The sequence below is a fragment of the Cyanistes caeruleus genome, chromosome 39 (genome assembly GCF_971803275.1).
Source record: "Cyanistes caeruleus chromosome 39, bCyaCae1.hap1.1, whole genome shotgun sequence".
NCBI lineage: Eukaryota > Metazoa > Chordata > Aves > Passeriformes > Paridae > Cyanistes > Cyanistes caeruleus.
This window is the reverse complement of record NC_141740.1, coordinates 690,854-703,964: the sequence shown is the minus strand read 5'-3', so window position 1 is coordinate 703,964 and position 13,111 is coordinate 690,854. Positions and strand designations below refer to the sequence as shown.

Sequence of the window (13,111 nt, the reverse complement as noted above, 5' to 3'; positions counted from 1 at the left end):
GAACCGAGTCTAGAACGTTCCGGAACCCAGTCTAGAACCCGCTCTAGAGCACACCTGGGGACACCTGAGATACATCTGGGCACACCTGGGCGGGCTGGGGACACACCTGGGGACACTTGGGCTCACCTGGGGACACACCTGGGCACACCTGGGGATACCTGGTCTCACCTGTCCCCCCCGGTCTCACCTGTCCCCCCTGTCCCACCTGTGCAGCTGGCCGAGCTGCAGGACAAGGCCACCTCTGCGGAGACGAAGGTTCTGGAGATGGGGACGACGCTGGAGGGGCTGCAGTGGGACAGCGCCAAACTGCGCAAGCGCGAGGGGCGGCTGGACAGACACCTGGCCGAGGCCCTGGAGCAGGTAACGCACCTGGGCCGGGCGGGGCGCCCGGAACGGGGTCAGAGAGCCCTAAACAGGGTCAGAGAGCCCCAAACGGGGTCAGAGAGCCCCAAAACGGGGTCAGAGAGCCCCCAAATGGGGTCAGAGAGCCCCAAATGGGGTCAGAGAACCCCAAAACGGGGTCAGAGAGCCCCAAACGGGGTCAGAGAGCCCCCAAACGGGGTCAGAGAGCCCCAAACGGGGTCAGAGAGCCCCAAAATGGGGTCAGAGAGCCCCAGACGGGCTCAGGTGAGACTCACCTGGACACACCTGTGCTCACCTGTCCCCAGCTCACTTCGGGCTCCTACGGCTCCGGCAGCTCCGGGGGCTTCCAGGGGGGACAGATCACCCTGAGCATGCAGAAGGTAACGGAAACTGGGGGGGAAAACCGGGAATTTGGGAAAAATCGGGAATTGGGGGGGGAATTTTGGGATTGGGCGGGGAATTTTGGGATTGGGGGGGTTCGGAGGGGATTTGGGGAGAATTTCAGGAGTTTGGAGGGGATTTGGGTCAGTTTGGGGGAATCTTTGGGATTTTGGCGGGTTGGGATGGAATTTTGGGGTGAATCCCATGGTTTTTGGGGTGAACCCTGTGGTTCTGGGGTGAACCCTGTGGTTTTGGGGAGCTGAGGTGCAGTTTTGGGGTGAATCCTGTGGTTTTTGGGGTGAACCCCGTGGTTCTGGGGTGAATCCCGTGGTTCTGGGGTGAACCCCGGTGTTTTTGGGGTGAACCCCGGTGTTTTTGGGGTGAATCCCGTGTTTCCGGGGTGAACCCCGGTGTTTTTGGGGTGAACCCCGTGGTTTTTGGGGTGAACCCCGGTGTTTTTGGGGTGAACCCCGTGGTTTTTGGGGTGAATCCTGTGGTTTTTGGGGTGAACCCCGTGTTTCCGGGGTGAATCCCGGTGTTTTTGGGGTGAATCCCGTGTTTCCGGGGTGAACCCCGTGTTTCCGGGGCCGATGTCCCGCAGTTCGAGATGCTGAACGCGGAGCTGGAGGGGAACCAGGACTTGGCCAATTCCCGCATGGCCGAGCTGGAGAAACTGCAGCTGGAGCTGCAGGCGGCCGTCAGGGGCCAGGAGCGCCTCAAGGTGACACCGACGGGGACATCATTGGGGACACCAACGGGGACATTTGGGGACATCGGGGGGCTCAGGGATGTTGGGGCCGTCAGGGGCCAGGAGCGCCTCAAGGTGACACCGACGGGGACATCATTGGGGACATTTGGGGACTCAGGGGTCACTCAGGGGTCACACAGAGGTCACTCAGGTGTCCCTCACCTGCGCAGGTGGCGCTGCGCTCGCTGCCCGAGGAGGCGGTGAAGGAGGCCCTGGAGTACCTGCAGGGGTCACTCAGGGGTCACTCAGGGGTCACTCAGGCGTCACACAGAGGTCACTCAGGTGTCTCTCACCTGCGCAGGTGGCGCTGCGCTCGCTGCCCGAGGAGGCGGTGAAGGAGGCCCTGGAGTACAAGGTGCTGCAGTCGCAGTTCTCGCTGCTCTACCACGAGAGCCTGCAGGTGAAGACGCAGCTGGACGAGGCGCGGGCGCTGCTGCTGGCCACCAAGAACAGCCACCTGCGCCACATCGAGCACATGGAGGTGGGCCGGGGCCTCGGGGGGTCACCCGGGGACGGCTGGGGACGTTTGGGGATGTTTGGGGACGTTTGGGGCAATTTTGGGGACGTTTGGGGACATTAATCCCCGTAACTCAGCTCCAAGATGGCCGCCAGAGCCATCAATCCCATAATTCCCCATCCAAGATGGCCACCGGCACCATCAATCCCATAATTCCCCATCCAAGATGGCCGCCGGCGCCATCAATCCCATAATTCCCCATCCAAGATGGCGGCCAGAGCCATCAATCCCATAATTCCCCATCCAAGATGGCCGCCGGCGTCGTCAATCCCATAATTCCCCATCCAAATAAATAAAACCCTGGAAAAGAATAATAATAATAATAAAATAAGGAGTAATAATGAAATAAAACCCCGAAGGTGAATAATAATAAAATAAAACCCTGAAAAGGACTAATAATAATCAAATACAGAATAATAATAAAATAAAAACTCTGAAAAAGAATAATAATGAAATAAAAATAATGAAATAAAACCCTGAATGTGAATAACAATAAATAAAACCCCAAAGATGAATTACAATAAAATAAAACCCCTGAATGTGAATAATAATAAATAAAGCCCCGAAGGTGAATTACAATAAATAAAACCCCAAAGATGAATAACAATAAATAAAACCCTGAATGTGAATAACAATAAATAAAACCCCAAAGATGAATTACAATAAATAAAACGCCAAAGATGAATAACAATAAATAAAACCCCAAAATGAATAACCATAAATAAAACCCCAAAGGTGAATAACAATAAATAAAACCCCAAAGATGAATTACAATAAATAAAACCATGAAAATGAATTACAATAAATAAAGTCCCAAAGATGAATAACAATAAATAAAACCCCAAAGATGAATAACCATAAATAAAACCCCAAAGATGAATAACAATAAATAAAACCCTGAATGTGAATAACCATAAATAAAACCCTGAATGTGAATTACAATAAATAAAGCCCAAAGATGAATAACCATGAATAAAGCCCCAGCGGTGGATAACAATAAATAAAACCCCAAAGATGAATAACCATAAATAAAACCCCAAGATGAATAACCATAAATAAAGCCCCGAAGGTAAATTACAATAAATAAAGTCCCAAAGATGAATAACAATAAATAAAACCCCAAGATGAATAACCATGAATAAAGCCCCGGCGGTGGATAAGGAGGTTGCAGAGTTGGGGTTTGGGGCTCTCCCCGCAGAGCGACGAGCTGGGCGTGCAGAAGCGGCTGCGCACTGAGGTGATCCAGCTGGAGGACACCTTGGCTCAGGTGCGCAAGGAGTACGAGATGCTGCGCATCGAGTTCGAGCAGAACCTGGCGGCCAACGAGCAGGCAGGTGAGGGACGGCGCACCTGTGCTCCCCTGTCCCACCTGTCCCATCTCACCTGTCTCACCTGTCCTGTCCCTACCTGTCCCACCTGTCTCCTGTCACCTGTCTCACCTGTCCCACCTGTCCCCACCTGTCCCACCTGTCTCCTGTCACCTGTCTCACCTGTGCTGTCCCTACCTGTCCCACCTGTCTCCTGTCACCTGTCTCACCTGTCCTGTCCCTACCTGTCCCACCTGTCTCCTGTCACCTGTCCTGTCTCACCTGTCCCTACCTGTCCCACCTGTCTCCTGTCACCTGTCTCACCTGTCCCCACCTGTCCCATCTCACCTGTCCCACCTGTCCCACCTGTCCCATCTCACCTGTCTCACCTGTCTCCTGTCACCTGTCCTGTCTCACCTGTCCCACCTGTCCCATCTCACCTGTCCTGTCCCTACCTGTCTCACCTGTCTCCTGTCACCTGTCTCACCTGTCCTGTCCCTACCTGTCCCACCTGTCTCCTGTCACCTGTCTCACCTGTCCCCACCTGTCCCATCTCACCTGTCCCACCTGTCCCACCTGTCCCATCTCACCTGTCCCACCTGTCCCCTCTCACCTGTGCAGGCCCCATTAACCGGGAGATGCGGCACCTGATCAGTTCCCTGCAGAACCACAACCACCAGCTCAAGGGGGACGTGCAGCGCTACAAGCGCAAACTGCGCGAGGTGCAGGCCGAGATCAGCAAGGTGGGCGGGGCCTCCGCGGGGGGCGGGGCCACGGTGTCCGGAAGAGGAAGGCGGTCCCTTTAACAGAGGGTGTGGTCTCTTTAAGAGTGGTGTGGTCTCTTTAAGAGAGGTGTGGTCCCTTTAATGGGGGTGTGGTCCCTTTAATGGGGGTGTGGTTTCTTTAAGGGGGTGTGGTTTCTTTAAGGGGGTGTGGTCCCTTTAAGAGTGAGGGTGGGGCTTGAAGGGGTGTGGCAAAAACGAGCGTGGTCTCTTTAAGTGGGCGTGTCCTCCTGACCCCTCCCCCTTTCTCTTCCAGCTCCGCCTCCAGGCCAGCGGCGCCCCTCCCCCACCCAGCCCCGCCCCTCCCCCACCCCCTCCCCCCTCCTCCTCCTCTTCCTCCTCTTCCTCCTCTGGCCCCGCCCCCTCCTCCAGCTCTGCCCCTCCCCCCGAGGAAACCCCGGCCCCTCCCCCCACCCCCGCCCCTCCCCCTTCCGAGGACAAAGAGGGCGTGGTCGCCCCCGGCCCCTCCCCCCAGGACCCTCCTCCCAAAGCCGCCCCTCCCCCCCCGAAGGAGGAAGAGGAAGAAGCCCCCGGCCCCGCCCCCACCCCCAGCCCCGCCCCCACCCCCAGCCCGGCCCCGCAAGCCCCGCCCCCTCCCCGGCCCCCGGCCCCGCCCCCTCCCAGGCCCCGCCCCGAGCGGGGGGCGGGGGGCGGGGCGCGGGGGGAGGGGCGGGAGCGGCCCAAGGGCGGCCCCGAGGAGAACAAGAAAAAAGACTCGGAGGTGCTGAAACAGCTGAGGGCGGAGCTCAAGTGAGTGGGCGGGGCCATGCTAATGAGATGTTAATGAGGGGCTGTGTGGGAGGGGCCTCGAGGGGGGTGAATTTGGGCGATTTCCCGGTTTTTTCCCCTGTTTTGGGGGAGTTTGGACCCAAATTTCCCCAGTTTGGGGGAGTTGAAAAGGGGGTGGAGCCAGATAAGGGGGTGTGGCTTGTGAATATGCAAATCGCATGCAAAATAGCTGTTAGGAGCCTGGATTTAAATTTGGGGGCGGTTCTCGGGGGTCTTCCCTCGTTCCTCCCCCGCCATTGGCGCGTTGGGAGCCAAATAAAAACGGGGCGGAGCCAAGCCGGGGAGGGTGGGGGGCGTGGCCGCTTTGAAGAGGTATGCAAATGAGATGCAAATGGCGTCAGGAAGGCGCAGGAGAACCAGAAGGAGATGAAGCTGCTGCTGGACATGTACAAATCGGCGCCCAAGGAGCAGCGCGACAAGGTGACGCTGATGGCGGCCGAGAGGAAGAGCAAGGCCGAGGTAATTAGCGCTAATTAGCGCTAACGAGCCGCTCCTCAGCGCCCACCGGCCGGCCGGGGGCGGGGCTCGCGCAGGGCTGCGTGCCAGCGAGGGGTTAACGGTTAATTGGGGGGCGGTGCTGGGGCGAGTGGCTGATTAATTGTTAATTAATTAATCACTCGTTAACTTATTCGTTAAGTAACGAGCGTTAATTAGCCGGAGGAGGAGCAGGAGCGGCGCCAGAGCCGGAGCTGGTTTTGGACATTAATTCATCCTGTTCACCTTTAGCTTTTAATTAATGGCTAATTAATGATTAATTAATAATAACTAGTTGATAATTAATTGCTCATTAATTTATTCGTTAAGTAATGAGCATTAATTAGCCGGAGGAGGAGCAGGAGTGTCACTGGAGCCAGAACTGGATTTGGACGTTAATTCATCCCGTTCGCATTTTGCGTTTAATTAACTGTTAACGAATGATTAACCAATAATTAATGATTAATTGTTGATTAATTAATGGCTAATTAATGGTTAATTAACGCTGTGTGAGCAGCTGGAGGAGCGCGAGAGCCGGAGCTGGTTCTGGGTGTGAATCCATGGTGCTCACATTTAGCGTTTAATGAATGATTAACGAATGATTAAGGATTAATTAGTGATTAATTAACGATTAATTAACGTGTGGGCAGCTGGAGGAGCTGCGGGGGCGCTGGCGGGAGCTGGAGGAGCGCGAGCGCCGGAGCTGGTTCTGGGTGTGAATCCATGGTGCTCACATTTAGCGTTTAATGGATGATTAACGATTATTTAACGGTTAATTAGTGATTAATTGACGGTTAATTAACGATGTGTGGGCAGCTGGAGGAGCTGCGGGGGCGCTGGCGAGAGCTGGATTAGCGCGAGAGCCGGAGCTGGTTCAGGGTGTGAATGCATGGTGCTCACATTTAGCGTTTAATGAATGATTAGCGATTAATTAGTGATTAATTAACGGTTAATTAACGACGTGGGCAGCTGGAGGAGCTGCGGGGGCGCTGGCGGGAGCTGGAGGAGCGCGAGCGCCGGAGCTGGTTCTGGGTGTGAATGCATGGTGCTCACATTTAGCGTTTAATGGATGATTAATGAATGATTAGCGATTAATTAATGAATAATTAACGGTTAATTAATGACGTGAGCAGCTGGAGGAGCTGCGGGGGCGCTGGCGGGAGCTGGAGGAGCGCGAGCGCCGCGAGAGCAAGAAGCTGGCGGATGAGGAGGCGCTGCGGCGGCTGCGCCTGAGCGAGGAGCAGATCGAGCACCTGCAGCGGCGGCTGGCGGCCACCAAACAGGTGAGGGACACCTGGGACAGGTGAGGGACACCTGGGGACAGGTGAGGGACACCTGGGACAGGTGAGGGACACCTGGGGACACACCTGGGGACACCTGGGACAGGTGAGGGACACCTGGGACAGGTGAGGGACACCTGGGACAGGTGAGGGACACCTGGGGACAGGTGAGGGACACCTGGGGACACACCTGGGACAGGTGAGGGACACCTGGGGACACCTGGGACAGGTGAGGGACACCTGGGGACACACCTTGGACAGGTGAGGGACACCTGGGGACAGGTGAGGGACACCTGGGGACACACCTGGGGACACCTGGGACAGGTGAGGGACACCTGGGGACATCTGGGACAGGTGAGGGACACCTGGGACAGGTGAGGGACACCTGGGGACACACCTTGGACAGGTGAGGGACACCTGGGGACACCTGGGACAGGTGAGGGACACCTGGGGACACCTGGGACAGGTGAGGGACACCTGGGGACACCTGGGACAGGTGAGGGACACCTGGGGACACACCTGGGGACACCTGGGACAGGTGAGGGACACCTGGGGACACCTGGGACAGGTGAGGGACACCTGGGGACACCTGGGACAGGTGAGGGACACCTGGGGACAGCTGGAATACACCTAGAACCCAGTCTAGAACCCGATCTAGAACCGAGTCTAGAACCCGATCTAGAACCGAGTCTAGAACCCGATCTAGAACCGAGTCTAGAACCCGATCTAGAACCTAGTCTAGAACCGAGTCTAGAACCGCTCTAGAGCCCAGTCTAGAACCGCTCTAGAGCCCAGTCTAGAGCCCAGTCTGGAACACACCTGGGCACACCTGGGGACACCTGGGGAGGGACAGGAGCTGGTTTCATGTCGGCCATGTTGTCCCTGAGTGACGCCCTCCTCGCCCCGCCCACAACGGCGGCCATGTTGCCCCTGACTGACACCCTCCTCGCCCCGCCCACGACGGCGGCCATGTTGTCCCTGACTGACACCCTCCTTGCCCTGCCCACAATGGCGGCCATGTTGTCCCTGACTGACACCCTCCTAGCCCCGCCCACAACGGCGGCCATGTTGTCCCTGACTGACACCCTCCTCGCCCCGCCCACGACGGCGGCCATGTTGCCCGTGACTGACACCCTCCTTGCCCCGCCCACAATGTCGGCCATGTTGCCCCTGACTGACACCCTCCTCGCCCCGCCCACAATGGCGGCCATGTTGCCCCTGACTGACACCCTCCTCGCCCCGCCCACGATGGCGGCCATGTTGTCCCTGACTGACACCCTCCTCGCCCCGCCCACAACGGCGGCCATGTTGTCCCTGACTGACACCCTCCTCGCCCCGCCCACGACGGCGGCCATGTTGCCCCTGACTGACACCCTCCTCGCCCCGCCCACGACGGCGGCCATGTTGCCCCTGACTGATGCCCTCCTTGCCCCGCCCACAATGGCGGCCATGTTGCCCCTGACTGACGCCCTCCTTGCCCCGCCCACAATGGCGGCCATGTTGCCCGTGACTGACACCCTCCTCGCCCCGCCCACGGCGGCGGCGCGGCGCCAGGAGGAGGAGGCGCTGCTGTCGGAGATGGACGTGACGGGCCAGGCCTTCGAGGACATGCAGGAGCAGAACCTGCGGCTGCTGCAACAGCTGCGCGAGAAGGACGACGCCAACTTCAAGCTGATGTCGGAGCGCATCAAGGCCAACCAGATCCACAAGCTGCTGCGCGAGGAGAAGGACGAGCTGGCCGAGCAGGTGCTGGCCCTCAAGGCGCAGGTCAGCCCGGGAATTAACCCCGTAATTAATGTAATTAGTGCCCTAATTAGTGCTGATAGCGCCCTCAAGGCGCAGGTCAGCCCCGGGAACGAACCCTTTAATTAATGTAATTAGTGCCGTAATTAGTGCTGATAACGCCCTCAAGGCGCAGGTCAGCCCCGGGAATTAACCCCGTAATTAATGTAATTAGTGCCGTAATTAGTGCTGATAACGCCCTCAAGGTGCAGGTCAGCCCCGGGAATTAACCCTGTAATTAATGTAATTAGTGCCGTAATTAGTGCTGATAACGCCCTCAAGGCGCAGGTCAGCCATGGGAATTGACCCTGTAATTAATGTAATTAGTGCCGTAATTAGTGCTGATAACGCCCTCAAGGCGCAGGTCAGCCCTGGGAATTAACCCTGTAATTAATGTAATTAGTGCCGTAATTAGTGCTGATAGCGCCCTCAAGGCGCAGGTCAGCCCCGGGAACGACTCCTGTTATTAATGTAATTAGTGCCGGTTATTAGTGCTGATAACGCCCTCAAGGCGCAGGTCAGCCCCGGGAATTGACCCTGTTATTAATGTAATTAGTGCTGTAATTAGTGCTGATAACACCCTCAAGGCGCAGGTCAGCCCCGGGAACGACCCCTGTAATTAATGTAATTAGTGCCCTAATTAGTGCTGATAACGCCCTCAAGGCGCAGGTCAGCCCTGGGAATTGACCCTGTAATTAATGTAATTAGTGCTGTAATTAGTGCTGATAACGCCCCCAAGGCGCAGGTCAGCCCCGGGAATTAACCCTGTAATTAATGTAATTAGTGCCGTAATTAGTGCTGATAACGCCCTCAAGGCGCAGGTCAGCCCCGGGAATTAACCCCTGTAATTAATGTAATTAGTGCCGGTTATTAGTGCTAATAAAGGCCTAATAACAGCTAATAAAGACCTAATAGCTAATAATTGCCTAATAAAAGCTCATAATTGCCTAATAACAGCTAATAATTGCCTAATAGCAGCTAATAATTGCCTAATAGCAGCTAATAAAGGCCCAGAACGGCCGTAATTTCGCCTGTCAGTTGCCCGGTGTTGCTAATGAGTGATTAACGATGGGCGGGTGGCGCACCTGGGCAGGTGGAGGCGCAGCTGCAGGTGGTGCAGAAGCTGGAGGAGAAGGAGCGGGGCCTGCAGAGCGCCCTGGGCGCGGTGGAGAAGGAGCTGAGCCTGCGCTCGCAGGCGCTGGAGCTGCACAAGAGGAAGGTGAGGGGCCGCAGGTGGGCTCAGGTGGGCTCAGGTGTGGGCACAGGTGTGTCCAGGTGTCCCCAGGTGTGTCCCCGTTGTGCCCAGGTGTGTTCCCAGCCCCCTCAGGTGTCCCCAGGTGTGTCCCCAGCCCCCAGGTGTCCCCAGATGTCCCCAGGTGTGTCCCCAGGTGTCCCCAGGTGTGCCCAGGTGTGTCCAGGTGTCCCCAGGTGAGCCCAGGTGTGTCCCAGGTGTGTCCAGAACAGCCCGAGGTGTGCCCAGGTGTGCCCAGGTGTGTCCCCAGGTGTCCCCAGGTGTGTCCCCAGGTGTGTCCCCAGGTGTCCCCAGCCCCCCAGGTGTCCCCAGGTGTGTCCCCAGGTGTCCCCAGCCCCCCAGGTGTCCCCAGGTGTGTCCAGGAGTGCCCAGGTGTCCCCAGGTGTGTCCCCAGGTGTGTCCCCAGCCCCCAGGTGACCCCAGGTGTCCCCAGGTGTGTCCCAGGTGTGTCCCCAGGTGTGCCCAGCCCCCCAGGTGTCCCCAGGAATGCCCAGGTGTCCCCAGGTGTCCCCAGGTGTGTCCAGGTGTGTCCAGGTGTCCCCAGGTGTCCCCAGGTGTGCCCAGGTGTCCCCAGGTGTCCCCAGGTGACCCCAGGTGTGTCGGCAGGCGGTGGAGGCGGCGCAGCTGGCCGAGGACCTGCGGGCGCAGGGCGAGCACGTGCAGGCGCGGCTGCGGGAGCTGCAGGTGTGCGCGGCCGAGAACCGCGCCGCCAAGGACAAGGAATCGCTCAGCCTCAAACGCGCGCAGGTGCGCCGCAACCAGTTCCGGCAACGGCGGGAACGGCGGGGATTCCGGGAACGGCGGGGATTCCGGGAACGGCGGGAATTCAGGGAATGGCGGGAATTCCAGGAATTGTGGGAACGGCGGGAATTCTGGGAATTCTGGCAGTTCTGGGAATGATGGGGATGGCGGGAACGATGGGAATTCTGGAAATGATGGGAATGATGGGAATTCTGGGAGTTCTGGGAATGATGGGAACGATGGGGATGATGGGAATGCTGGGGATGATGGGAACGCCGGGAATGCTGGGAGTTCTGGGAATTCTGGGAATGATGGGAATGATGGGAATTCTGGGAATTCTGGGAGTTCTGAGAATGCTGGGAGTTCTGGGAATGGCGGGAACGATGGGGATGATGGGAATGGCGGGAATGGCGGGAACGCCAAGAATTCTGGGAATTCTGGGAATTCTGGGAATTCCAGGAGGGTTTGGGAGGAGCTCGGGCAGCTCGGAGGAGATTTGGGGGGAGTTTGGGAAATTTGGGGATTTTCGGGAATATTTTTGGGAATTTGGAGGATTTCTTGGGTAAATTCTGTGTGAATTCAGGGTGATTTTTGGGTGAATTCTGTGCGTTTCGGGGGTGTTTTTTTGGGTGAATTCTGTATAAATTCAGGGTGATTTTTGGGTGAATTCAGGGCGATTCAGGGGTGTTTTTTTGGGTGAATTCTCTGGGAATTCGGGGGTGATTTTTGGGTGAGTTCTGTGCGATTCGGGGGTGTTTTTTGGGTGAATTCTCCGGGAATTCGGGGTTTCTCCCCCCCGGCAGGAGGAGCTGTCGCGGCTGCGCCGGAAGCTGGAGAAGCAGCGCAAGGTGGAGGTTTACGCCGACGCCGACCAGATCCTGCAGGAGGAGATCAAGGAGTACCGGGTGAGCCTGGGGGGACCTTCCGGAACCTTCCGGAACCTTCCGGGACCTTCCAGGGCCTTCCGGAACCTTCCGGAACCTTCCGGAACCTTCTGGAACCTTCCGGACCCTTCTGGGACCTTCTGGGACCTTCCGGAACCTTCCGGAACCTTCCGGGACCTTCCGGGACCTTCTGGGACCTTCCGGGACCTTCTGGGACTTTCTGGAACCTTCCTGGACCTCGGCTGACCTGGGGTCATTCCAGCTGACCTCGAGTGACCCTTAACGGCCTTTAATTACCGCTAATGACCATTAATGCCCTCTGATGACCCCTCGCGGGTCCTGGGTGGTCCCGGGGGGTCACTGACTGTCCTGGGCGGTCACTGATGGTCACTGCCGGTCACTGACTGTCCTGGGTGGTCACTGACTGTCCTGGATGGTCACTGAAGGTCACTGACGGTCACTGACTGTCCCGGGTGGTCACTGACTGTCCCGGCCGTTCCCGGGCGGTCACTGCCGGTCACTGCCGGTCACTGCCGGTCACTGACGGTCAGTCTCCCTCCGGCCAGGCCCGGCTGACGTGTCCGTGCTGCAATGCCCGCAAGAAGGACGCGGTGCTGACCAAGTGCTTCCACGTCTTCTGCTTCGAGTGCGTCAAGAGCCGCTACGACACGCGGCAGCGCAAGTGCCCCAAGTGCAACGCCGCCTTCGGTGCCCACGACTTCCACCGCGTCTACATCAGCTGAGTGACCCTGAGTGACCACTGAGTGACCCTGAGTGACCGCTCAGTGACCGCTCACCATCCCTGAGTGACCCTGAGTGACCGCTGGGTGACCGCCCAGTGACCACTGAGTGACCACTCACCATCCCTGAGTGACCGCTGGGTGACCGCTGGGTGACCGCCCAGTGACCACTGAGTGACCACTCACCATCCCTGAGTGACCGCTGAGTGACCGCTGGGTGACCGCCCAGTGACCACTGAGTGACCACTCACCATCCCTGAGTGACCGCTGGGTGACCGCCCAGTGACCGCCCAGTGACCACTGAGTGACCACTCACCATCCCTGAGTGACCGCCCAGTGACTGCTGAGTGACCGCTCAGTGACCACTGAGTGACCACTCACCATCCCTGAGTGACCGCCCAGTGACCGCTGAGTGACCGCTCACCATCCCTGAGTGACCGCTGAGTGACCCTGAGTGACCGCTGAGTGACTGCTGGGTGACCGAGTGACCGCTCACCATCCCTGAGTGACCGCTGAGTGACTGCTCAGTGACCGCTGAGTGACCACTCAGTGACCACTCATCATCCCTGACCACCCCTGAGTGACCCCTGAGTGAGCGCTGAGTGACCACTCACCATCCCTGAGTGACCCCTGAATGACCACTGACTTCCCCTGACCACCCCTGACCTCCCCTGAGTGACCACTGAGTGACCCCTGACCACCACTCACCATCCCTGAGTGACCACTGAGTGACCCCTGAGTGACCACTGAGTGACCACTGAGTGACCACTGAGTGACCACTCACGACCCCTGAGTGACCCCTGACCACCACTCACCATCCCTGAGTGACCACTGAGTGACCACTCACGACCCCTGAGTGACCCCTGACCGCCCCACACCATTTCTGACCACCCCAGGGTGACCACCGGTCACTTTCAGCCACCCCTGGCCCCCTCCCGGCCACCTTTGGCCGGTCCGGAGTGGTCACCACCCTCCGACCCCTCCCCCCAACCTTGACCTTTGACCCCTGAGCGTACCCGCCTGGCCCCGCCCCCTTTCCCCTCTCAGCCAATAAAAACGCGCGGAATCGTT

General features: G+C 57.9%; 1 protein-coding gene across 2 annotated transcripts in view; it reads left to right on the top strand.

The window, feature by feature from the left end:
- LOC111945378 (E3 ubiquitin-protein ligase BRE1B-like) overlaps positions 1-13,111 on the top strand; it is a 25,300-nt gene extending 12,189 nt beyond the window's left edge. For both annotated transcript variants that reach the window (XM_086872190.1, XM_086872189.1), the window contains 14 exons: positions 214-360; positions 669-743; positions 1,346-1,465; positions 1,794-1,973; positions 3,208-3,343; positions 3,938-4,059; positions 4,355-4,848; positions 5,229-5,346; positions 6,495-6,644; positions 8,196-8,408; positions 9,517-9,642; positions 10,282-10,422; positions 11,220-11,321; positions 11,867-13,111. In XM_086872190.1, the coding sequence (XP_086728316.1) occupies positions 214-360; positions 669-743; positions 1,346-1,465; positions 1,794-1,973; positions 3,208-3,343; positions 3,938-4,059; positions 4,355-4,848; positions 5,229-5,346; positions 6,495-6,644; positions 8,196-8,408; positions 9,517-9,642; positions 10,282-10,422; positions 11,220-11,321; positions 11,867-12,043 (2,301 nt within the window). In that variant the 3' untranslated portion in view covers positions 12,044-13,111. The remainder of the gene's footprint in view (positions 1-213; positions 361-668; positions 744-1,345; positions 1,466-1,793; positions 1,974-3,207; positions 3,344-3,937; positions 4,060-4,354; positions 4,849-5,228; positions 5,347-6,494; positions 6,645-8,195; positions 8,409-9,516; positions 9,643-10,281; positions 10,423-11,219; positions 11,322-11,866) is intronic.